This window comes from Paramisgurnus dabryanus, chromosome 1, assembly GCF_030506205.2.
Source record: "Paramisgurnus dabryanus chromosome 1, PD_genome_1.1, whole genome shotgun sequence".
Classification (NCBI taxonomy): Eukaryota; Metazoa; Chordata; class Actinopteri; order Cypriniformes; family Cobitidae; genus Paramisgurnus; species Paramisgurnus dabryanus.
In genome coordinates, this window is record NC_133337.1 from 42,117,388 (window position 1) to 42,143,288 (window position 25,901).

The window sequence follows — 25,901 nt, forward strand, 5'->3', positions numbered from 1 at the left end:
TCTTCAATAAAGACTTAAAAATCATGAATCAAACCAACCAGCAGCAAGATAAATCACAACATTATTAACTTTGTACTTTGAAAGTTTGTGGCTTCTACCAAAGCATGCAACTTCCAGAAAGCAACAGTCGTCGTTTCATTGTCTAGGTTATGTATAGACCCGATATAGTCCTGCTATGATTAACTTGTGAAATGTATGATATTACATCATGTAAGCAAAGTCAACAGTGATTACAAGGTGTTTGGTTTGGTTTCATTTATTTATTTAGTGTATTTCAATCACTGAAATGTTGCCTTGTTTTAGCCAAGACGTCTGGGCTGTGTTCTTATGTCTTTTAAAAACAAAATTGCTTGCTGGGTTAGAGCTGATGTAAAGTTTATATATTATGTTAAAAATCTATTTCCCTATATAGAGAAATAGATCCCTGAATGTTATGTCCTTTTGTAGCTTATATTGTAATGTGGTCTTGCTGATGTTGTGTTTTACACCATTTAAATATTTAAGGTCATTTACCCCCTTTTATCACATTTTAAAATAATAGTAAACTCATCATAATAATAAAGTTGTGCTGTGACCAGAAATGTTAAACATGAATCAAAACGTATAATATTTCAGCATCTTCAGTGTCAAAAAAATCATAATTTTAATAATATTTGACCTTTTTTAGAAGAGATTTAACCTTTTTATTTGGCATTAAATTTCTGAACATGCAGTGTAGCTCACTGTGCTAAATAATAGCGCATATAAAGTCATAAAAGCGCAGATAAATGTTGGATAAAACCCTGTCCATACTAATTTCATTTTAAAGGTTGTGTGCTGTTTATGTGCCTGTACACAAACCCCTAAGGTAGCTCACTCACAAAAGAGTTTTAATTCATTTTTATTACACATGTAGTAAATATTACCATGAATCAAGATTACAATAGTTTTTGCATTTTACATAAATTTGAAAACACCTTTATTAAATCAAACTTCACTTTTGAAATGAAAGAACTTTACTTGAAGGGGTGTTCATAAGATTGACATGACACCTTCATAATCATGACATGACATGTGTCATGAACATGAAGGAGATTTTATGCATGTTTATGATAAAAGTGTCATTTGTACAATTATGTTATTTTTAATGTAAAGATGACATTGTATGTATTGTCTTTGTTATGACAACTTGACATAAATCAATACATCATAACTTGTCATAAACATGACATAGCAAAATAATTATCAAACTTAAGAAACTACCTAGCTTTATGGGTTAACATTACATTTAATAACATGTGTTAATACTATGTCAAATAATTGTGAATACCTTGCAACAGACCAGTGCCGGCCTGAGCCTCTTGGGGGCCCTAAGCAGAATGTGTTTGGGGGCCCCCCCTCCCACCACGCGGACACAAATGTCACGCTCTAGTGTTACATTATAAATGAATAATAATTTAAATAATGAAAAAAATCTATACTTAAATAAAATACTTTATTCTTCAATGTGTCATGTCATATTAACAGGCTATGGAATGTTAACATTGGCCAACAAGAAAAACCTCATCTGCTGCATCATCAGCTGTGGAGACACTGACACTTGATGAAACATCAGGGGCGGGTGGAGTTGGTTGTGCTCCAAAGTACTTCAACAGTGTTCCTGAAAAAAATAGCATTGGATAAGTGCATAGTTGATCGAGCAGAATGAGTTTATTTTGCTTATTTTTCATTACTTACACAACAAGCAATACATAAATAAATATAGGATAGCACTGTTACATCACTACCCACCATATAAATAAGATTGAAGTCCATTTTCATCACAGAAATCTCCCTACCCAACATGGTATTGGTATATATTCTCGTAAAGTGCAATACCATCTCTTACCAAAGATCTTAGACAGAGAGCGCATGTGCTTTGCCTATGAAGCTGGAACGTTACCGATGTTGGAACGTTCACTTCAACACATACAGCAATGCTAGCTAGGGGTGTGATGGATCACAAAACTCACAGTTCGGATCACATTATGGTTTTTGAGGCACAGATCTGATCATTTTTCGGATCAGCAGAATAAGGGGTTGGAAAAACTAATAAAAAAATGAAGAAATTACTTACAAACATTTATAAAAAGAACAAAGTTGCCAGTAAGTAAGGGCTAAAATTAGCATTAGGTACAGAAATCAAATCAAATAAATCATAACACTTTATTGTATGAATTAAATATAATTATTCTTTTTTAGAGCTACAGAAGTGATTTTCTCTTTGTCTTGGAAGGTTTGATTAACATTAATGACACAGACTTAAGTAGGTTAATTAAGGTTACTGTCTCTTTAAGAGAAGCACGGACCTGGTTTCTGCCTAATCTATTCACCTTATTCCGCCACGCCCCTTTTCAATTCTTCGCTCTTCCGCATTTTGTCAACCGACTTCCGCTGCTAATATGGCACAGTGCATTCGGTAGCTAGTTTGGTGGTTAGAAGAATGTTTGTAGTTCACTATAACTTTAGCGAAATGACAAATATCGCAACTGCTGTAAATGTTTTAAATTAGGAGCACGGAGAAAACTTGATACGACGCTCGGATAGTCTTATAATGTCCCATCAATCTTCTCGTGGTTAGACAATATGAAGCGGCCGCGGCAAGTAACCTATGGGACATATTTTATTACCTCGTCGTGTCAGAAGGAGTTGATGGAGCAACATTATTAAAGTAATTATGCTTACCAATATTTACACAGTGATTTCGTCTTTTTTAAAGCAAATGTGCACCTTAGCCAGTCCAATATCTATTTCGTTTTTATGTGGTAATGTACCATGATTGAATTCATTTGCAAACTTGCCAACACTTATTCCTTCAAATCAGGAGACTTAAATCCTTTTAAGTGGATCAGCTCACATATGGTTTAGGAAATTCCTTACAGATAATATCTGATCACACTGTAAGGTTTATATAACTGCATGACAGGTAACATCTGATCACATTGTAAAGATTTAATATAACTACATGACAGGTAACATCTGATCACATTGTAAATGTTTAATATAACTGCACAATATCTGATTACATTGTAAAGGTTTAATATAACTACATGACAGGTAACATCTGATCACATTGTAAATGTTTAATATAACTGCATGGCAGGTAATATCTGATCACATTATAAAGGTTTAATATAAATGCACAACAGATCACATTGTAAATGTTTAATATCACTGCATGACATCTGATCACATATGAAGGTTTAATGTAACTTTACAACGGGTAAAATCAGGTCACATTGTAAAGGTTTATAAAAATAACTATGGACTAATAAACAGCTTTTCAGCAAGACCACCCTGCAATGAATTAAGACACAGCTTTATCAGAGTCATCAGGAGCTGATCCCAAGTGTATGTAATGGTGACGTGCTTAGCGACTGTGTAATGCATGCAATATCAACCCTGTGTAAAGCTGACAAAGATTGTTGTTTCTCAGCAGAGATATGTACATTTGTGCCAGCTCAACACATGAAGCAGAAGCATTGAAGCAGTTTCTCGGACAGGGTTTACAGGACTAGGCCTTAATTATATTAGGACATTTTAGTTTTTACAAACAAACCCTACAAAAAAAACAAGACTGGTGCACATCTTGTGACAAAACAATGGCACTCATATATGTTGAGGTATTTCAGTACAAGGTGTTTTTAAATTATCGTAGCTCAAATAAGCATTGTAGCCTGGGACCAGAATAAGCCCTGTCCGGGAAACTGCAAGGTTGTTTTCCCATATCAGATGTAGGTTGCTTCAGGTTGAGTTGTGATTTTGTAGTTGTGGTCAGAGACAGATGGATCCTCTCATTGTGTTTCTGCATCACAGTTTAGGAACAGGTTGATTGTATCATTCTCACAGTTGTCCACTGCATCACTAAACATCAATCCATCTGTGAAAATAATATAACCATAAACATTTTTATGTTAGTATTTAAAAGAAACTTGCATCATGAGAATTAATTTATAAATGACATCCATACTTAAACAGAACAGTGTGTAAGAGAGATGCATTAAAAAGAGACAGAAACATTATACACACAACCTTTAACTTCAGTGTTAAATAATATGTCGTTTAATATCATCAATATCTGAATGAGAAATTAACTGACCTCCTAGCATCTGAAATCTCGGTAACTTGTATGAATCACGTGAGCTACTGTAAGAATGTAATGTGCTATAATATATTGTTGTCTTATCTTAAATATAAAAATATAAGTGGGCAATGAAAATCATTCAAAATAATTGCATTTTATAAACTAACGTTACTGATCTTAAGTTTATTCGTAGAACGGACGTCACAAATCTAATGTTAGGCGAAAGAGCACATTTAGCTAAGATAGCTTACCTGAAACTGACCACCTTTTCAACACCCGGCGTGGTTTAAAGTTACCGGAACATCGTAGTCGAACCATTACTTGGGATTAGGGTGTTCCTCAGTCGGCTCCCCATCCGTTAAAATTGGTAAGAAACAAACATAAAGGCACTTGAGTGAGCTTTTTCTTCTTCTTCTTCTTTACTTTATTGGCGAATCACATCTCATTGGTGCATACCGCCACCTACTGTACAGGAGTGTGCAAAGGGACTTAACAGACTATAATCAGACTATCAAAAAAAAAAAAAAAAAAAAAAAAAAAAAAAAAAAAAAAAAAAACAATTAGGGATCCTAGATCCTCTTAATTAAACCTGACTCACTCAAAAAGATAAATAGGGATTTGATCTTATCACTCTTCATTCCTTCTTCCTTAAGGGTGTTTTCTATGCCACTTTCAGCCTCTCTCTCTTTCCATTGTTGTCTATATTCTGTGTACTTCCTGCAATTAAACAAAACATGATCTACATTTTCCATTACTTGACATTCAGTACATAGACCGTTATTCTTCCCTATTATCCTGAGTGTGCCATTAAGACCTGTATGACCCAATCTTAGTCTACTATAAACCACTTCTTCCCTTCTGTTAAGACCTAATGTTATTCTTTTCTTCCACACATTTTGAGTGAGCTTTTTAAGTTTAACGCGTCGCCTTCAGCCACTGCCTCAGCTGCTCATCATATGCAGCCGGAAGAACGTTGACAAAATGAGCGCAATGGCGCCGCCCTTCTTGTCGTGGAAAATAAGGTGAATACATAAAGCGTCTAAAGACATAAACAACTGTTTTTATTGGAAAAGAGTACTGTGGATATCATTTTGTTTGTATGTGCCCTGTCAAGAACAGAAAGATTTTATGTGTGCCCTACTAAGTGCACTTATACGCGGCGCGCTCACACAGACGGAAATACAGACGGCGGAGCATAAAAACGTTATGTTCTTTTCAGTGCTCTATTCCTCAAATATATGTTAATGGACTACAGTATGACACAAAATAGCGTAACTCTCTCTAAAGTTTAAACATCAAGTGTTAGTGTTCTGATCTCTGAAGGGAGCTGGGCTGGACAATTTAAACCGCATGGGCTTGCAGAATACTGCTCACTTTAGCGCCTTTTTGCGGGATAAATTGTTTAAAATCACTTAAAATGTTAACTTTTGCAAGCCTTTGAAACACGTGCAAATGATAAACTTTCACTATTTAAGCGCATGCGAGCCGAACCGTGGGTCGATCACGGTCACAGATTAACGTCGATCTGTCATACCACTAACACAAATTAAACATACTGTATATAATCATGCAAACATACCTTTATCTTGCTCTTTTTTCTCATCCTCGGTCCTTTTCTTTGTTCTCTTTTCGGCCCCAGAGGGATATATCCTTTTTTTTGACATGTCAAATGGCTCATCATTGTTTACAGTGAGTGACGACGTTGTGCACTTGCGCGCCGACGCGCAGGTGGCGCAGGTGTCTATGTTGCGCCTGACTAAAACGCTAGCACTGCAGACACATAGTTTTCTGCAAATCAAAATTTTCTTGTCTTAAATTATTCATTTATAAATTCGTATTCATTCATTCATCCATTTATATTAGGCTACCTGTTTAAGTTATTTAATTGTATAAAAAAATAAAAATAAAAAAACGATTGGGGCGGGGGCCCCCTGGTGGCCAGCGGGGCCCTAAGCAGCCGCTTGGTTCGCTTATGCCTCGGGCCGGCCCTGCAACAGACATAAAAAACTGACACTAACAGAACTTGTTCTTCCTCACACAGAGGGTTCTGAAATTTTCTGCCACAAATTTAATTTACTGTAATTTTATTAACTTTGCAGCGATATGTACTACCATGGCTTAAGCCATTATTGTCCTTTTTCATTTATTTGAGGTGAATCGGTCTACAAATGCAATAAAATATTAATTTATCCATTTTAATTATTATTCTAATTCTTTTTATTATTAAATTATTAATTTTATTTTTTAAACATGTGGAGGAAACTTAAAAAAAAAAAACATTATGAACTGAAGAATATTCATGATGTTGTTATAAAACTATTTGACAGATTATTAACACTTAGGGCCCTATTTTAACGATCTGAAACGCAAGTGCGAAGCGCAAAGCGCAAGTGACTTTGTGGGCGGATCTTGGGCGCTGTTGCTATTTTCCCGGCGGGAGAAATAACTCTTGCGCCAGGCGCAAATCAATAAGGGGTTGGTCTGAAGTAGGTTCATTATTCATAGGTGTGGTTTGGGTGTAACATCAAATAAACCAATCAGAACGCTATCCAACATTCCCTTTAAACGCAAGGGTGCAAGTTCCATAGCGGGTTGCTATTATTATGACGGATTTACCAGGCGCACGCCAGGAGCGGTTCACAGCCGAGGAGACCGACGTTCTTGTAAGAGCAGTCAAAGACAGAGAAGTTGTTTTGTATGGGGATAGGAGAAACCCGCCCAAATCAGCGTCGGTTAAACAGGCGTGGGAGGAAATAGCCACAATGGCTATGTAGGCAAGCGCTACAATGATGTCAGGAGACGGGGGAATCCCAAGCTTGCCAGCATAAATCGGGCACGCCGTGTAACGGGAGGTGGATCTGCCTCTACACATGACCTGACGCCAGCAGAGGACATCGCTGCGTCCACCCTCACCTCTGAAAGCCAAGAAACGCAAGCAGTCCAACCCCAAAGTACACTTACACATCAAGTTCACATATGTTAAGGTTTCTTATGAAAACATTTTAATTATTATTTACATAAAATAAACATAATACAGCCACACAAAACTTATGAAAATATTTTAATCGTTATTTGCATGATCATTTTTTAATGCAGCCACACAATAAATAAAAATTATCACCACAATGCTCACCACTATGATTCCCCTTATCTCATGTGTTAATATTTTTTAGTGTAACAATTTATGATTTGCAAAAATAACTGTTGCATCTGTCTAGATTAGATAAGCAAAGTGTGTGCGCGTTGTGCACCCTATACATTATGGTCAAGCATGCGCCCTTAAAATAGCATAATGAACAACAACGTGCAATGCCCCACTGACTAGTTTTTTCTGGTCAGTGGCGCAATTGTTTTTTGAAACTGCAAAATAGCATCAGGGATGGTTTGCGCCGCAACACGCCTCCTTTTTTGCGCTGAACCGCCCAGGGAGCGCAAGTTCATTCCCTAGTTTGCCGACGTGCGTCTGTGGATTGAAAAACCCGCTGTGCGCCGGTGCAAAATACGAATGATACATGCGTCACTGACAAAGTCAATTGCGCTGGGTGCAAGATAGGGCCCTTAATGACAGTTGTAATAAACATGCATAAAATCTCCTTTATGTTCATAGTGTAGCGCTTTTAACACTCTCTCTTTAACAGGTAAGTTAGAAACGCTCTGGGTCCGTGCCAATAAAACATCCCCTTTTTACTAAAGAGTCTGAGTTGTTATTTATTCTCTTACTTAGCAGGTATGTGTTACTAGTATCTATCCTTGGGCCCCTTAACTTAATGTTATAGTAATATCCAAAATGAAATAATGGTTTGCTTACCTTTAAATATGTTACAAGGTAAATATTAACCATCAACACAAGGGAAAAAGAAATAAGATTTCAAATAACCATATACTCTGAATGTATGCTAATAAAAATAACAGTGAAACGTTCAAGTTCAAACTGGATAACAATTTACTAAAGTAAAAGTAAAATAGTTATATTTCAATTATAATTTAAAGAAACCAATAAAATGTATACAGATTAACTGAGTGTTTCAGTGAAACAATTTACCTGTACAAATAACTCTATACACAATGCTTTAAACAAATAAACATAAAATCTCTTTCAAACCTTTTCAAATGACATAGTCTTTCATATGAGCTTCAACTCACATATTTACAAATCACAACATTTTCCCCAATATGCCGGCAGATTGAAATCAAATTTAAACCCCAAAGTACAAAGTCTAAAATAAACGTTGCAGGCCTGATCGCAGCTGGGGTGCGTTGCAAAACAATAAGAAACTCTCTTCACTCCGTGGAGCATTAAATAGAAAAAGGTACCTTAACTCCTCTTTTAAGAGAAGCGTGCTTCACCTCCCGAGGTAGATGTCCGATATCCTGTTATCAACGTGAGGTTCTCACTCAGCGATTTAATGGTGTCATCTTTCACGCGAATTACCATGAATCTCCATGACGACGATTCGTAATGTGAACAAATAGTCCAGCTGATCAAGCTAAACAATGTTCAAGTCTCTGTAATGAGTCCATTCACTGAATTAGTAAACGGCAGATAGATTTAACACCACACAAGAATATTCCGTTAGGAAATAACTCTTACCCGTCTCTGTAGTAAACATATAGTTCTCAGGTAGACAACCATTAACTACAGACACGAACAGTAAATCATTACAGCATTATTTATGCTATATTTATGCCTATTGACACCAGTGAGTCACACGCTTCTCTCCCTCGTGCGCCCAGAATTTTCCTTCCTCATTCCGCTATATCTCCGCCCCTTTCACCTTGACCTCAACCCGGATTGGACATCTTACCCCCCATGAGTGAGCACATGAGTAAAATAAAGAAATTTGTCATTTATAACATTATTTAAACAACAACAAAAAATACAAATAAAATTAACAACATCATGGTGTTTATATATAATAACAATTATAACAAATACAACAACAGAACAAATCCGAAAGAACATTGAAACTTTACCCTGGGTTACACCCTCCCCCTTCTAATAGTCTGAATGTCCCTATCAGACAGTGAACTCAAACTCAAGGGTGATTTATCTCAGTTCCCCTTTATTTTTCTTAACTTTGACCCAATTTAATAATGACCCCTCTATGAACTATTTCAATGGGGTGGTCACTACACTTGCCCGGTTCATCATAAGTCAATCTAATAACAGGCTTTATAAGTCGCTTACTGCGGGATCTCTGACTGGGAGGCATAACCACTTTTGACCCCAGTCTCTGGCTTTCAGACATATTTACAGTGTCCGGTTCAAATTCTGATTCTGATTCTGCACAAACATTTTCATCTATGCACTCTTCTTCAACCGGATCACTGTCATTTTGTTCTTCACTATGGCTCTCGGGCTCACCTACGCTGTAAGTGAGCGAGCGGTCCCTTGTCATCCGACTTTGCAACCACCTGGGCATGTAAGCTTGGTAAGGAACACCCGCCCTTTCATACTCCGATTCTGAGGAGTCAGTTACTTCAGCATAATGTCTTTTAGTCTCTTTTGACACCCTGTGGCTTGAGTTTGATAGTCTTTTTGGTTTTCCAGGTGCTGCATCTCTCACAGGGTTTTCCAGCATCCTCACTGACTGTGTAATAGGTAGGAGGTGATCACGATGTATTGCTTTTACTCCTTCACTACCCTTTTCTGGTCTCACCCGATACACTGGCAAGTTGGGCATTTTACCTACAACAACATAGGGCACAGAACTCCATCGACTCTGAAGTTTGTGTTTTCCTCTCAATCCTAGATTTTTCAGTAACACTCTATCACCAACATCTAGTCTCTGGAATCTTACTGAACTGTCATATGCTTTCTTGTTTCTTTGGTGTACTTTGTTTGAAACTTCCACTGCAAGCCGATAAGCTTCATCTAAATCCCTTTTTAGCTTAACCACGTACTGAGAATGTAGTTTTCCATCCTTTTCCCCCGATGAAGTCTGGAAACAAAGATCAACAGGAAGTTTGGCTTCTCTTCCGAACATCAAAAAATAGGGAGAGTAACCAGTGGCGTCACATTTTGTGCTATTATAGGCATGGACAAGATACCCTACATGCTGACTCCATTGACGTTTTTTCTCTCGCCCCAAGGTCCCCAACATCGAGAGCAATGTACGGTTAAACCGCTCAGGCTGAGGGTCACCTTGAGGGTGATATGGGGTGGTACGTGACTTACGAATGCCCAACAGCAACAACAGCTCTTTGATTAACTGGCTCTCAAAGTCACGCCCTTGGTCGGAATGGATTCTACCAGGTAAACCATAATGTACAAAATACTTGTCCACTAAGATTTTAGCTACAGTACGTGCAGTCTGATTCTTCGATGGAAACGCCTGTGCGTACCGTGTAAAATGATCGGTGACCACCAAAATGTTACTCAGTCCCTTAGAATCGGGCTCTAAAGAGAGAAAATCTATACAGACCAGATCCATAGGGCCATTGCTTGTAATCTGGTGCAAAGGAGCAGCTTTAGTGTAAGGTGTTTTGCGAGTAATGCACTCCCCACAATTCTTGATGTACTGTTCCACCTCACTAGCCATTTTGGGCCAATAAAATCTACTCCTTAAAAGATTAGTAGTTCTTTCTGCACCTAAATGACCCATGTCATCGTGTAACAGCTTGCAAACAGTCTCTCGAAATTCAGCAGGCATGACCAACTGAGAGATCTCTTCTCCAGAGGGAGATTTGGTGTTCCTGTAAAGCAACCCATCTTTCATAATGAGTCTATTAACTTCATGTTTAAGAAGCCACAACTCAGTATTCGGCTTTACATCTGCCGGCCACTTTCCTTTTTTCAAAGATTCGATTACTTGCTTCAGAACATCATCACTCCTTTGGGCTTTGATCAGATCACTCATGGATTTCTGCTCCAGGAAGTCACAACTCAGCAGAGCAGGAAAAGCATACACCTCGGGAATGCATTCTGGCGAGGCTCCCAATTGGTCCACACACCTAGATGATTTGTTGAGCTCTAACTCAGCCTGAACACGCTGGCATAGAGACTTCACCTCTGTCTCAGACATTCTCTGCCATCCTCCATCTTTCTCATCTCCTGCCAGATTTCGGGACAGAAAATCTGCATCAATATTGGCCTTGCCTGGCCGATACACCACATCAAAGTTGTATGTAGCTAGGGCAGCAAGCCAGCGATGGCCCGTGGCATTGAGCTTTGCCGTGGTGAGCACATAAGTAAGTGGGTTATTGTCAGTATGAACAGTGAAGGTGGCTCCATATAGATAATCATGGAATTTATCCACGACTGCCCATTTCAAAGAAAGAAATTCCAATTGGTGGATGTGATACCTCTGCTCAGAGTTACTTAATTTCCTACTGGCAAATGCTATAGGTTTGAGACCCCCCGAATGCTCCTGATACAAGACTGCACCTAACCCTTGTAGACTGGCATCTACATGTAAAGTGTAGGGTTTTTTGGGGTCTGCAAAAGCTAGGACAGGAGCATTAGTGAGACACTGAATGATCTGATGAAACGAATCTGTACACGACTGATCCCACCTATTCCCAAAGGGCTCAGACTCATTTAAGTAGGTTTTGCAGTTATCCTTGTCAGACTTTTTACCCTGCCTAGTGGGTGCATAACCCTTTGTAAGCTCAGTCAGAGGTCTGACAATTGCAGCGTAATTGGCTATAAACCTCCGATAATAACCGCAGAAACCTAGGAAAGACCTAAGAGACTTAAGGTTGGTAGGCTGTGGCCAATCGCGGACGGCCTTTACTTTGTCCGGGTCTGTAGCAATACCTTTGGCTGACACTATGTGTCCCACATACTTCACTTCGGTTTGACAAAACTGACATTTGTCTAAGGATACCTTCAATCCAGTTTCCTGGAGACGGTCTAAGACCTTCAGAAGCCTCTCTTCATGTTCTTCCAGCGACTTTCCAAAGATAATGAGGTCATCTAGATAAACTAAAACCTGAAGAAGGTTCATGTCACCTACAGTTTTTTCCATTAGACGTTGGAAAGTCGCTGGAGCCCCCGTAACGCCCTGCGGCATACGCTCAAATTGGAAAAAACCTAAGGGGCAAATGAAAGCTGTCTTCTCTTTGTCAGCTTCATTCATGGCTATTTGGTAGTAGCCACTTCTGAGGTCTATGACGGAAAACCAACAACTTCCTGACAAGCAATCTAGTGCATCCTCAATGCGGGGTGTTGTATATTGGTCGGGAACAGTACGAGCATTTAGTGTGCGATAGTCTATGCACAACCTCACATTGCCGTTCTTCTTTCGGGCTACTACGATCGGGGAGGCGTAGGGGCTCCGTGACTCCTTAATAATGCCTGCTTTCATAAGGTCCTGAAGATGACTTCGTACATCTTCAATGTCTGCAGGAGCTAAACGGCGTGACCGCTCACGAAAGGGCCTTTGATCAGTTAGTCGAATGTGGTGTTCCACCCCAGTGGCTAACCCCACATCCCATTCATGTAGTGAGAACACACCAGCTCGTTCTGCCAATTTCTGTCGAAGTCTCAGTTTCCATGTCTCAGGAATGGGGGAGTTTCCAAAGTTAATGAGATTTGCATCAAACTCTTCTGTTGGAGTGGCTGAAATTACAGGGTCTATGTGGTACACATGACCCACCACTGTCCCCACAGGAATTTCAGTGTCCTTCTTAGATTCATTCTGTATTAATACTGAAAAGTGGTTGATGTCGATTTCAGAACATGGGACAATCATAGGTTGTAGTAATACCCCACTAGGAAGTGTAACATGAGAAGAAGCCTCTACTAGAAGAACCTCTCGCTCCATTGGCTTTTGCAAATCCAATTTACAAATTGCCAAACATTCCCCTCCAGGAGACATGGACAAGGAGCCAGGCCCAACCCACACTACACTGCCTACAGCACACTCTTCACCAGTCATCTCTGCAGTTCCACCCACACCCTCTTCAGAAGGGGAACTGACATTTATGCCTAAGGTATGTGCAATGTCCACTCCAGCATTTTCTCTACACAATTTAGCCAAACGTTTGAACAGGTTAGCATTTGTTCCTAAAATAATTGGGGTCTGGTCTGGAGTATGTGGCCCTGGACAGATCAAAGCCAGTACTGACAGGGTTTCCTGAGCCCCTATGGTCCTCGCCGGAAATTCCACATCTACCATAACATACCCCAAATAGGGATAGCTGGACTCGCTTAGCCCCCAAATGGCTAAACCTTTGACTGGGTGAATGGGAACGTCAGACAGATACCGTTTATACCAAGCTTCAAATATTATCGTTACTTGCGAGCCACTGTCCAGCAGCGCATCACATTCCTGTCCATTCACTTTTAGTGAGACAATGGATGTGGGGCCGATCAGGCCTACCGGCAGATGCTGTGGTTTCTGTACATCTACTGCACTCCGTTTTACTGAACAGTTGGTTGTACTGTCATTCGGTTCTGGTAATGGTACGTCCTTACCTTTGGCTTTCTTTAGCGACTGAATTAGCCTTTGGATAACTTTTGCCTGGTTTTCGTTATTTTTACATTTTGATGCGAAGTGCCCATTTTCCCCACAGCGATAACAGTAATATTCATCCGCATCGCTGGAATTGTTTGGTTTGTAAGTATTGCGAACAGTTCTGAAAGTCTCTACAGGCAAAGCTGCCACAGGTGGGATGGACTTTTTGCTCTGAACTTTCTGTTGAAGTCTCTTGACCTGTTTTTTCAGAGCAATCACTTCAGGGTTCAGATTACTTTCTAGTGTGGTAGTTTGCATGACTGAACATGTTGACACTTCATCTTTCACATTAGGGTGAGGGTTAGTTGTCATGGAAGCAACCATTACTTTGAGTTCTTTTAACTCAGCTTTTAAGGCTTGGATTTCTGTCTGTCTACTGTCAATTTCTGTTTTGACCTGAACTTTATGCACGGTTGAAGTTAACTTCGCTCTAGAAGACTCATATTCCTCTTCCACGCGAATCTCATTCAGTAACTCTAAAAACGATGGCGGGTTTGCTTTCCTCTCTCTCAACTTCAGATTAACCAGCATTAAGTCAGAAGCAACAGCTCCCCTGAGCAGCTGTTCCACTCTGGCCCTGTTTGCCGATTCAGCTGACAGACCGCCTCGTTGTAATACTTTAGTTAACGATTGTTCCAGCCTTTTGAGAAAATCAGAAAGTTTCTCCTTTGGCTGCTGCTGCATTAGCCTGAAAGCAATGTAAAGTTCCTCTCCAGATTCTGCTGTGCCAAAAGCACTTTCAATGGCCTCTAAGCACTGTTCTGGTTTTAGATCAGCAATAGTCGCTCGTACCGCTTTGACTATAGCTAATGCTGGACCTCGTAAACTTTCCATAATCCTGCGTCGTTTCTCTTTGGTAGAGCAATCAGTCTCTTCTACCATCAGGTGAGCTTGTTCAAGCCAATGCTCTAAAGACTCTTCTCCCGCAGGAGTGGGCACAATCCCTGAGAAAACTCTGAGCCGGCGATAGCTACTGCCATCTCCCACAGGTTTTTCTACCTTAGAGAGTAAATCCCCCACGGCCCGAATAATGGACTCTGCGGAACCATCATGTGCCCCATAAAATGACTCTGCACCTTCATTTTTATCATCTTGTTTATCAGCAGGCCTTACAGTAGGGGAGGCGTCTGGAGGCAGTGTGACTATCATCCATGCTGCCTGCGCTCCTGTGGGCAGTATTTCAGGTGGGACTTTTGAAGGATCTACTTCTTCTTTACATTCACATAAAACGGTTAAACTGTCAAGTTTGGCATTGTATATTCGTCCCCTCACCCTTACTCTCCCTAAACTTTTTACAGCTTGCAGGCTATCTTCAATTTCAGAAATTTCAACATCTTCCGGGACTATTACCAAAAGGGCATGTTGTTCATGGAGCATTTCTCCTCGACACCATCCTTTGAGCTCCTTAACAAGCTCAGGGTACAACAAACGGGCTGCCATAGTTATACAGCACTACAAAATAATGCAGCTGTTCGTTTTTCTTTAAAGACTCAACTTTGAATGGACACCCAAGGATCCCAGCGGTGCCTCCAATTTATGTAGCGCTTTTAACACTCTCTCTTTAACAGGTAAGTTAGAAACGCTCTGGGTCCGTGCCAATAAAACATCCCCTTTTTACTAAAGAGTCTGAGTTGTTATTTATTCTCTTACTTAGCAGGTATGTGTTACTAGTATCTATCCTTGGGCCCCTTAACTTAATGTTATAGTAATATCCAAAATGAAATAATGGTTTGCTTACCTTTAAATATGTTACAAGGTAAATATTAACCATCAACACAAGGGAAAAAGAAATAAGATTTCAAATAACCATATACTCTGAATGTATGCTAATAAAAATAACAGTGAAACGTTCAAGTTCAAACTGGATAACAATTTACTAAAGTAAAAGTAAAATAGTTATATTTCAATTATAATTTAAAGAAACCAATAAAATGTATACAGATTAACTGAGTGTTTCAGTGAAACAATTTACCTGTACAAATAACTCTATACACAATGCTTTAAACAAATAAACATAAAATCTCTTTCAAACCTTTTCAAATGACATAGTCTTTCATATGAGCTTCAACTCACATATTTACAAATCACAACATTTTCCCCAATATGCCGGCAGATTGAAATCAAATTTAAACCCCAAAGTACAAAGTCTAAAATAAACGTTGCAGGCCTGATCGCAGCTGGGGTGCGTTGCAAAACAATAAGAAACTCTCTTCACTCCGTGGAGCATTAAATAGAAAAAGGTACCTTAACTCCTCTTTTAAGAGAAGCGTGCTTCACCTCCCGAGGTAGATGTCCGATATCCTGTTATCAACGTGAGGTTCTCACTCAGCGATTTAATGGTGTCATCTTTCACGCGAATTACCATGAATCTCCATGACGACGATTCGTAATGTGAACAAATAGTCCAGCTGATCAAGCTAAACAATGTTCAAGTCTCTGTAATGAGTCCATTCACTGAATTAGTAAACGGCAGATAGATTTAACACCACACAAGAATATTCCGTTAGGAAATAACTCTTACCCGTCTCTGTAGTAAACATATAGTTCTCAGGTAGACAACCATTAACTACAGACACGAACAGTAAATCATTACAGCATTATTTATGCTATATTTATGCCTATTGACACCAGTGAGTCACACGCTTCTCTCCCTCGTGCGCCCAGAATTTTCCTTCCTCATTCCGCTATATCTCCGCCCCTTTCACCTTGACCTCAACCCGGATTGGACATCTTACCCCCCATGAGTGAGCACATGAGTAAAATAAAGAAATTTGTCATTTATAACATTATTTAAACAACAACAAAAAATACAAATAAAATTAACAACATCATGGTGTTTATATATAATAACAATTATAACAAATACAACAACAGAACAAATCCGAAAGAACATTGAAACTTTACCCTGGGTTACAATAGCACTTGTCATGTCATGATTATGAAGGTGTCATGTCAGTCTTATGAACACCCCTTCAATTAAAGTGTTACCTACATTTCTACATGAAACTAATTTCAGACATTTAAGGATACACCTTCAGATGATCTAAAGGTTTGTAAGGTCAAAAAAAATACTTTTCACTTAAGCTGAGAAGTGACCCTAAACTTATAAACAGTAGTTTAAGTACTGTGTGTGTGCATGCGTCCCTGTGTGTGTGTGCATGAGTGTTTATGAGCACATTGTGTTGTGTTCTGTCCTGTAGATGGATGAGATTAAAGTAAAGGAGCGTCACGTCTGTGGGCTGGAGAGAGAGCTCAACGCTCAGGCGGGCTACACGTGGAGACTACAGCAGCAGAAACAGGCTGTAGACACACAGCTGGCCCTGCTGCGAGACTCCAGCCCCAGACGAGAGGGCCCTAATTCACCCGCTACAGGAGACTCAGCAGAGGGCATAGCTAACCCTGTAAGCATCATTACTTTATTAACCTCTCAGTTTTTGCACTTTATGTTTGACTAACAGCTATGGAGTTAGTTGTCCTCAACCCATATGTGTCATATCTGTGACCCTGCACCACAAAACCATCATAAGTCGTACGGGTATATTTATAGCAACAGCCAACACATACATTTTATGGGTTAAAAGTAACTATTTTTATGCCAAAGATCATTAGGATATTAAGATCATGTTCCATGAAGATATTTTGTACATTTCATACTGTAAATATATATATATTTTAAATTATTTATCATAAGTAATATGTGTTGCTAAGGACCACATTTGGACAATTCGATTTTCTCAATATTTAATTTTTTTCTTTTTTCTTTTTTATTAGGGGCATCATAGTTTGATTTCACATTGATTTCAATCTTTAAAATGAAAACAATAAATCCCAAAAATTACTTTTTCATTTGTTTAAATATGGTACAGGTGTGCAGTAAATATATTTGACAGGAGGTTGATATTAATGCATCTGGGTTAGAGGAATACATTAAATGTTTAGTTTGTAATGGCAGCTTTGCCTGCGTTCTCACACTCGACAGCATGACGGTAACACAATCACCTGTTTCAACATCACACACATGCTCATCGTCTTATAAATAGTCATGTCATTTATTCATGTAATTTAAAATTCAACATTCTTCAGCAAAATACATGAAATGTATCGGTGCAGGCGCTACAGGTATTCTCAGTGGAAGAAATCTGATGGCATGTTTGTGTTTTGTTGCAATTTGGCTTTGTGCTTGCTTTTTGCCTTTTATTTCCCAGCACACGCGCTCTGAAACACAGAGTGACTTGAATAAGGTTTAATAACCAATTTTGATATTTTTGAATCCAGCAAAGAAATCGTAATGATCATAGTAGTAGGGATGCTCATATTGACCGGTTAACCGCTGCACGGAGACGCGCGTGTGCGCAAGATGATGCAGTCTTTGCTGATCGCCTCTGTCCTAAATCCTGACTATAAACATTTATCTTTCTGCATGAACAGAGAGATGCAAAAGCAAAACTTTTTTAAATGTGACCTGCTTTAGAAATGGCCACTGTGGTGGAGGAAAAAGAGACAATCCGCCCTCTATCGCGTGCTCTTTGATAATGTAATGTTGCGTAAAAAATTATAAATATTATATAAAATATCCTGGTTGTGTTGTTGATCTGTTGCTACTTTTTGCATGTTCAAATTAAATAACATTTTTGTATTGTTTTTTCCGGGTCACAACCATCTGTATTTTTACACATGGCAATTTTATATAAAAATTTAAGTAGTTAAATTAACTGCAGGAAAATTAACTGAAATTAACATCACTAGACTTATAAGATGCTTATAATGTTTTGGCAGCATCGGTAAGTTTTAGAAATATGTATTCAGTTCAAATTTATCCTATAAAAATATGTTTTGCTATTCATACGACTTATGTGACAGGTGTGGAGTATCATTGGTGGCTATATTAATAGAAGCAGTAGTAGTTTTAAGACTATAAAACATTAGCATATATTTAAGTGTTATGTCATATCATTATTCCATTACATTTTGTTATGTTATACTATAAAAGCCCCATTGGACACTAAAACACATTCTGTTTAAAGCTACCCCTGGCAGAGAAATGATACAATGCACCTTTAAAAAAAAAGTAATTTTCCCTTTAAAGGAACACGCCCAGATTTTGGGAATTTAGCTTATTCACCGTATCCCCCAGAGTTAGATAAGTCCATACATACCTTTCTCATCTCCGTGTGTGCTGTAACTCTGTCTGACGCAGCCCCCGCTAGCTTAGCTTAGCTTAGCACAAAGTCTGGAAGTGAATGGCTCCAGCTAGCAAACTGCTCCAAATAAGTGACAAAATAACGCGAACATTTTTCTATTTATATGTTGTGATTAATAGTCACACCGTGTACAAATAACAAGGTGATATGAGACACAGCGACCTTTTCACGGTATACATACAGGGAACTTTATTCTCAGAAGACGAAGCACTGCTACATGGGCGGAGTGATTTGCTCGCCGCACCCGAGAAGCCCCTGGTGAGGAGCAGAGAGTTCGTTCAGAGTTGTGCAAATCACTCCGCCCATGTAGCAGTGCTTCGTCTTCTAAGAATATAGTTCCCAGTATGTATAAGATCGCTGTGTCTCATATCACCTTGTTATACATGGTGTGACTATACAAGTCACAACACATAAATAGGAAAATGTTTGCGTTATTTTGTCACTTATTGGGAGCAGTTTGCTAGCTGGAGCCATTCACTTCCAGTCTTTGTGCTAAGCTAAGCTAGCGGGGACTGCGTCAGAGTTACAGCACGCACGGAGATGAGAAAGGTAAGTATGGACTTATCTAACTCCAGAGGTGTCAAGTAACGAAGTACAAATACTTCGTTACCTTACTTAAGTAGATATTTTGGGTATCTATACTTTACTGGAGTAATTATTTTTCAGACGACTTTTTACTTCTACTCCTTACATTTTCACGCAATTATCTGTACTTTCTACTCCCTACATTTTAAAAATCGCCTCGTTACTTCTATACATGGGTTTCAGTCATGTGACTTTTTACGTTATGCCGCCATCTTGAGGACCTACCGAGTACCAGTAGGCTACTGACAAGCATTGGCTGGCTTGCTACGATTTACGGATTTCTTATCTTTTACTGTCTATGATTCTTATGGATACGGGAAATGGCTACGAAAGACAACATGTCGCACCTCGACTGTCATGAAAAGAAACGCGACTTTAAAAAAATATACCTTGGTTTGGGTGTGATGCCTACTCAATCCCCGATACGTTCTTCCAGCTGCTGTTCGCTGCTACCGAACTACCACTATTTTACAACACTAAGGCGGCGCGTCACAACATGAAACTTTGCTCGAAGTATCACCTGGATCTCTACTCATGAACGCGAACATTGAGAACATTGTTTGTGTACACAGAGTTTAATAAAAAGAAAGTTTTGTACAACTGATTTTGGCTGTTATGGTGTCTGCTCGTCATCCCTGCCAGACGGAAATAATCGATTTCTGAATGCGAATGAATGAATCTCATATGAGGCTCCTTTTTCAACTAGAAGGTCAATATTGTTTTTCACTTGCGACAAAACAACGAATTATCTGTGCATTTATATGGAACTATGCTTTAGGAGCTATCCATCTTTACTCTCCTCCCTCCTTACGTTCCATTCGCAGATCGATACATCTAGACTGGGAAGATGGCGGCGAGCGGAAGCCAAATCAACCAAAGTCAGTTGTTTAAAACCTTCTTTTTAGTAAACTCTTTGTTCACAAACAATGTTCTCAATGCTCGAGTTCACGTGTAGAGACACAGGCGATACTTCGAGCAAAATATCATGTTTTGTCGAGCCTTCTTAGTGTTGTAAAAATAGCGATTTTGATGCTCACAACATATTGAAGGCATAGCTTCTAGTTCTTTTGCGACCACTTCAGGTCCTCAAAATGGCGGAAGACAAGAGAGTGACGCCAGCTGAAACCCATGTATTATTTCGGCTTGTTTTCTTTTTTTTACATTCCGGCTTGTCATCGTTAAAAAAAACTATCTTGATAAATTGTGGATTGTGGTTGGATGAGAAGTTTAAACATACACCATTCCGACACCCTATTGGTTTGTACGCAATCCCCGCCCCCAGCTGACTGCAGATGATCAAAAGTTTGTTCGATGCTGCTGCACAGAGAAACATAAAAGAACCGCGAGAGCGATTAGAAAGCATGGGGAGCAGTTTGCTCTCGCGATGCTTTGATATCATCCGCCATCCGCTTGTACAGTAACAGGACGCGGCATTCTGTCTTCAAATGGAAAAGTACGAAATAAAACTCGCGCATCACTTTCAGGTCAGTTCACATTCACAAGCCTGTGTAAATATATAGCTGGCTGCTGACACCAACTCATCTGTGTGATTTAAATAGTGTAACAATACCAATTTATATCATGTCACTTCAGTTGTTCAACTTAAATGACATTGTGCTGCGTTGCGTTTTGAAGCATGGCAAAGATATCTATGCTAAAGACATCTGTTGTTTTGTATATGCTAATAACTGCCCTAAATTTTATTTGCATTAACAAAACCTACTTAGCTGAATGCTTGAGTGTTAATTCAATCAAACACATAACCATACATACCAACTTTTGCTTTTGTTAATGGACATCAACTGTTTCCTTAAACCTGACTATTAATTTACTTACAAGAAAGACATTTAGTAATTCTCCATAATTGCTTGGATTTATACTGACTAAAGTAAAGTATACTAAAGTCCATTAGCTAACACAAGTACAGATACAGGAATATAGGCTATAATATATAATTGCATATTTTTATAATTGTAGTTTGTGTCAAAATACAATTTTAAATGATAACAATAATATCATATTTCTATTCTCACACATGCTATAGTTGTGTGAGATTTTGATGTTTTTTAACTAAAGAGGGCACCACTGTAGAAGTTTTGCCAGCAGCGGCCCTGCTCTGAAGTTTGACTTTTTGCACCATTACAATATTGATAGGCAACTAGTCATCATATCTTCCTCTCTATGGAACACATGTTAATGCTCAGTAGTACACATATATGGTTCTTTAATGCAGTAGTTATCAAACCTTTTTTTTGCGGCCTCCCTTGTGTACAGTGGATTCCTTCGCGCCCCCCCCCAAAGATAATGTATGACATAAACATTCTAAAACTTAAAATTTGAATTAAACAAAACATATTAAATTAGACAATGTATTGCTTTTGTTTAGTAGCCTTATTTTTCTGAGGTTTAATTACACAGAATTTATAATAAAGTAATGTATTTCATAAAATATTATAAAACTGGGGCCCCTGGCACCATCTCACGACCCCCAGTTTGAGAACCACTGCTTTAATGTATTTGTTTGCATTGTATTGAAATGCGTTCATTTTTAATGGGCATATACCGTTTGTGGTTGAAACAGATAGCCTAGTGCAGGTGTAGGCAACATGGAGTGCCGATGTCCTGCAGTGTTTAGCTCCAGGTCTAATCAAGCAGACCTGAACATTACAAACTAATAAAGGTCTATAAAGTCACCTGAAACTACAGGTAGCCAAGGTTTTATAAGGGTTGGAGCTAACTGACGTTGCCTACCCCTGGCCCTAGTGCATCCCAAATTTTTTTACATTAACATATTTAAAATAACACTATAGTTATTATGGCCTTTAGAAACGTTTTTTAGAGGAGATGGGGTAGTGCACAAAAGGCCCCTGTGGTGCGGCCTAGGCTTTTTTCTGTAATGACATTTTTTTCCTTACATTACTTTTACTTTTATACTTTAAGTAGTTTCGAAACCAGTACTTTTTCACTTTTACTTGAGTAAAAAGCTTGAGTTGATACTTCAGCTTCTACAAAAGTCTTTTTAAACCCTAGTATCTATACTTCTACTTGAGTAATGAATATAAATACTTTTGACACCACTGTCTAACTCTGGGGGATACAGTGAATAAGCTGAATTCCCAAAATCTGGGTGTGTTCCTTTAAAAGTCCCTTATGCCCTGCTTTTTTTAGTCTAAAGTCTTGTATGCTAGAGGTGAAAATGTATGTGATCTTTCTCAAATACCAACTTTAAGTTAGGAAACGGATGAGTGCACACATGCAACACTAATACGTTGTATTCACACCTTTGGTAAAGCCTCACATCTTCAGATATGATCATATGTGGTTTTTCACACCAGCAATTGTGAGCTTCTCTGTGTTGTGTGATATCAGCTACAGCTGTGTTGGGCTTCTGCTTTTATTTTCTCAGCAGCAGATGTTTGACCGGTGACCTTTCAAGCTTTTTGTCAGATGTGGTAACACCACAGCCCCCAGCATCTCTTTTCTTATATATGCCCAAGTTTCTATGGTTACGAAATTGAGAGTTTCTTAAATACAGCCTGTGTTCAAAACAGCTCCAATTATCAAATGTTTTTTTTTTTAAGCATAAATGTTTAAAAAATAATGAAAATGCAATTAATCTGAAATTTAGCTCTCAAGCTTTATTACGGAGCATTTCACCCTGTTAGAAAACAAATGGTTAAAATGGCCAGAGACACCCTTTAAAAAGGTACTAATATGAACAATTTAGATACAGATGTATACTTTTGGTACCAATATGTAGCCTTTGATACTAAAATAGGAACTCAAATACACTTTTTGGTAACTCTAAGGTACTATTGTGAACTCGTTAGGTGCAAAGGACTACTCAAAGAGTTTGGTCCCAAAACGCAATAAATCCATTTTGACTCATTTTAATAAAAACGTGTTTTCTATATCAAGAAAGTGGCAAGATGAAAACCACTATTTTCTGTTACAATCTTTGACATAGCATCTTTAGGTTATAATAACATTAAAAATTCAAATCCATAATTTGATTTTCAGAGATTTATTATAAAAACTGATAATTTTTTTTTTTTTCAAAATGCTTTAAATCTATTGAATCAATATATAAATGTTCATTCATCTTTGCCATGTTATATTCATTTAGTTGACTAGTGGTATACACTGATAAATAAAAAAACATTAATGGCATTAATCAAAACACTCTGTCATATTAAGAACACTGTCATTGCTGCGGTTCTACTTGGGACGGCACCGTTAAACTTTTTTGAAGACACTATTGATCAGCTGTAAAATGTTTTGGTCCTGCTCGATTTTTGTTGACTTCGAGTAAAATAATAGAAAGTTTTTCATAAGATCCACTGGGGTCAATGTGTTGGCATGACACCCGGCATTTTTCCATCGCCCGAGTGCCTCTCATGTAAATTATTCAATTTTGATGGCATACGTTTTTTCCCCGCCACAGAAATCCTCCACAGGTTTATCAATGCCATCAAATTATTATTTTGTTTTTATTTGTTTGATTACAAAGTACAAAGATGAGAAAAAACTAGGATTTCATGTGTATTCAACGTGCCGCCATTATTGTTTCCAATGCGTGGAAAGGTGCGCTGTGATTGGTTACAATGCGTGGAATGGTGCACTGTGATTGGTTAAGTAGTTCTGCAGAGAAGGAGGACTGACGTTTGTCGTGGTTTATAAAAAAAGGAGAAAAGATGACAGAATAACATGGCAAATATCGGATTTTGCATAAAATTAAGAATCGACTTTTTAATACTGACCAGATACAATACTGGTTTTGGCGGTAACATTTATTTATTTATTTATTTATTTTTAAATGCAATTTATCGCGTTTTGGAACCAAACCCTTGATTTGTAATTGCTTTGGCTGGGTGATTCATTGATAAGGGATGCATGTGCTTCACATATGTATGTTATGTACTGTATAGTGTTTTTTCCAGTTACCTGCAGTTGGTTTGTTCCAGGTGCAGCATTTGGATGAAAAAGACGCCCGACGTTTCCAACTCAAAATCGCAGAACTGAGCGCTATCATCCGAAAACTAGAGGACCGAAATGCCCTGCTGTCAGAGGAACGCAATGAACTTGTAAGTCTGTTCTGCTGTTAACATTCAACTGTTATTTAACTTCACTAATGTCCAATGAATGAGTTTCTCTTAAGAGAAGGCTCATTTTCTCCCACGTACATGTTTAAATTACTCTCATAAGAATTGCTAATCTTGTTTGTATTGTGTATACTGTAATATAACATATGAAGAGTGCTTTCTGGTGGCTATTTGATCGTGGTAATGTTCTCGGTAATGGCTGTAAGTATTCTTAGACTCTAAACAGTGACGAATGACTGCAGTGTTTTCTTCTCTCAGCTCAGACGGGCTTAAAGATGAACACAGAAACAGAGATTTAAACACGACAGCTGAATCCTTCAGAAAACAGACAACTCTATATAGCATCACAATCACTTTATAACTCACTAGGGTCCTCAGATATCAGGTGAAGTTTGTTTTGTCATGAACTAAGGAATAAAGAGTGAAATACTGTACAGGTCTTTAACACTTCAAGTTGACTTCACTGTTGGTTTATATTTTATAAGTCAAGAATGGCAAATTTGACACCCTGTCAGCTCCTCAAAGATTATATTTTGAAAAAATGACAGTTTAGGTTTATCAGAAGTTTATCTTTGAACAGAATAGAAAAATTGATCTATTGGTCAGACAAATAGATAGACCCGCCCTAAACTAATGCAATTGGTCTAGCCAGTTTTACTGTAGGAACCTGTCCACAAAGAGACACGTTTAGCTGTATACATAAAAAATATTTAATCCTAGTGGCATTTCATCCAGATGAATCCGATGTTTTTCGAAACTGCAATTTTCTGACACCGGTCGTTAAATAATTTTTTGTTAAATTATAATATCATGACCCCACGCTCCAAGTTGTCTTCCCCAGTTTTTAGTGTATGTCTGTGGCAGAATTACAGCGCTACATACTGGTCTGACATGTATACTTCATCGATTTGAGACAGTTTCAGTGGTCATGTCTATGCAAATATTTCTTGACTCGATGCTGTGTTTCCAGACTTTTTTTTAAATGAGGAAAAAATACAGAATAAGAAAAGCTCTGGCTTTGTGTGCAGTGTTGGGGGTAACAAGTAACGTGCATTACGTAATAATATTACTTTTCTGAAGAAACGAGTAAAGTAACGCATTACTTTATAAATGTACACATTAATATTTAAGTTACTTTTTTTTTAAAGTAATGCAAGTTACTTTTTGGGTTTAATTAATTTGATAAAAAACACAACATACTGAATTAAACTGAACGTTTTGAGTTCAAAATGGCGATGGCAGGCAAGAGCTTGATATTTTTGCGATGAAAGTTTGCAATTTCTGAACTTCTCCGTCATAAAACATGTGCAAAGCCTGAACAAGATCAAGCCTCAGCCAAGTAAGAAAAAGTAACGCAAAAGTAACTTAAATGTAGTGGAAGCATTACTTTTCATGAAAATTAACTAAGTAACGCAAGTTAATAGTTAAAAGTAAAAAAGTTAAAAGTAAC

At 38.3% G+C, this 25,901-nt stretch overlaps 1 protein-coding gene and 1 long non-coding RNA gene across 17 annotated transcripts in view; one reads left to right on the forward strand and one right to left on the reverse strand.

Moving 5' to 3' along the window:
- The window catches only part of jakmip3 (Janus kinase and microtubule interacting protein 3), a 64,725-nt gene that overhangs the window by 26,227 nt on the left and 12,597 nt on the right, over nucleotides 1–25,901 (forward strand). For 5 of the 16 annotated variants that reach the window (XM_065262416.2, XM_065262417.2, XM_065262420.2 and 2 more), the window contains 2 exons: nucleotides 16,764–16,964; nucleotides 24,314–24,433. In XM_065262416.2, coding sequence (XP_065118488.2) covers nucleotides 16,764–16,964; nucleotides 24,314–24,433 — 321 coding nt within the window. The remainder of the gene's footprint in view (nucleotides 1–16,763; nucleotides 16,965–24,313; nucleotides 24,434–25,901) is intronic. The other 11 variants (XM_073815037.1, XM_073815031.1, XM_073815038.1 and 8 more) reach the window with 3 other exon arrangements.
- Nucleotides 1,456–5,853, reverse strand: LOC135728324 (uncharacterized). Its single transcript, XR_012337922.1, has 2 exons — nucleotides 5,682–5,853; nucleotides 1,456–1,639 (listed from the first exon to the last, which is right to left on the reverse strand). It is a non-coding gene; the product is annotated as an uncharacterized lncRNA (long non-coding RNA).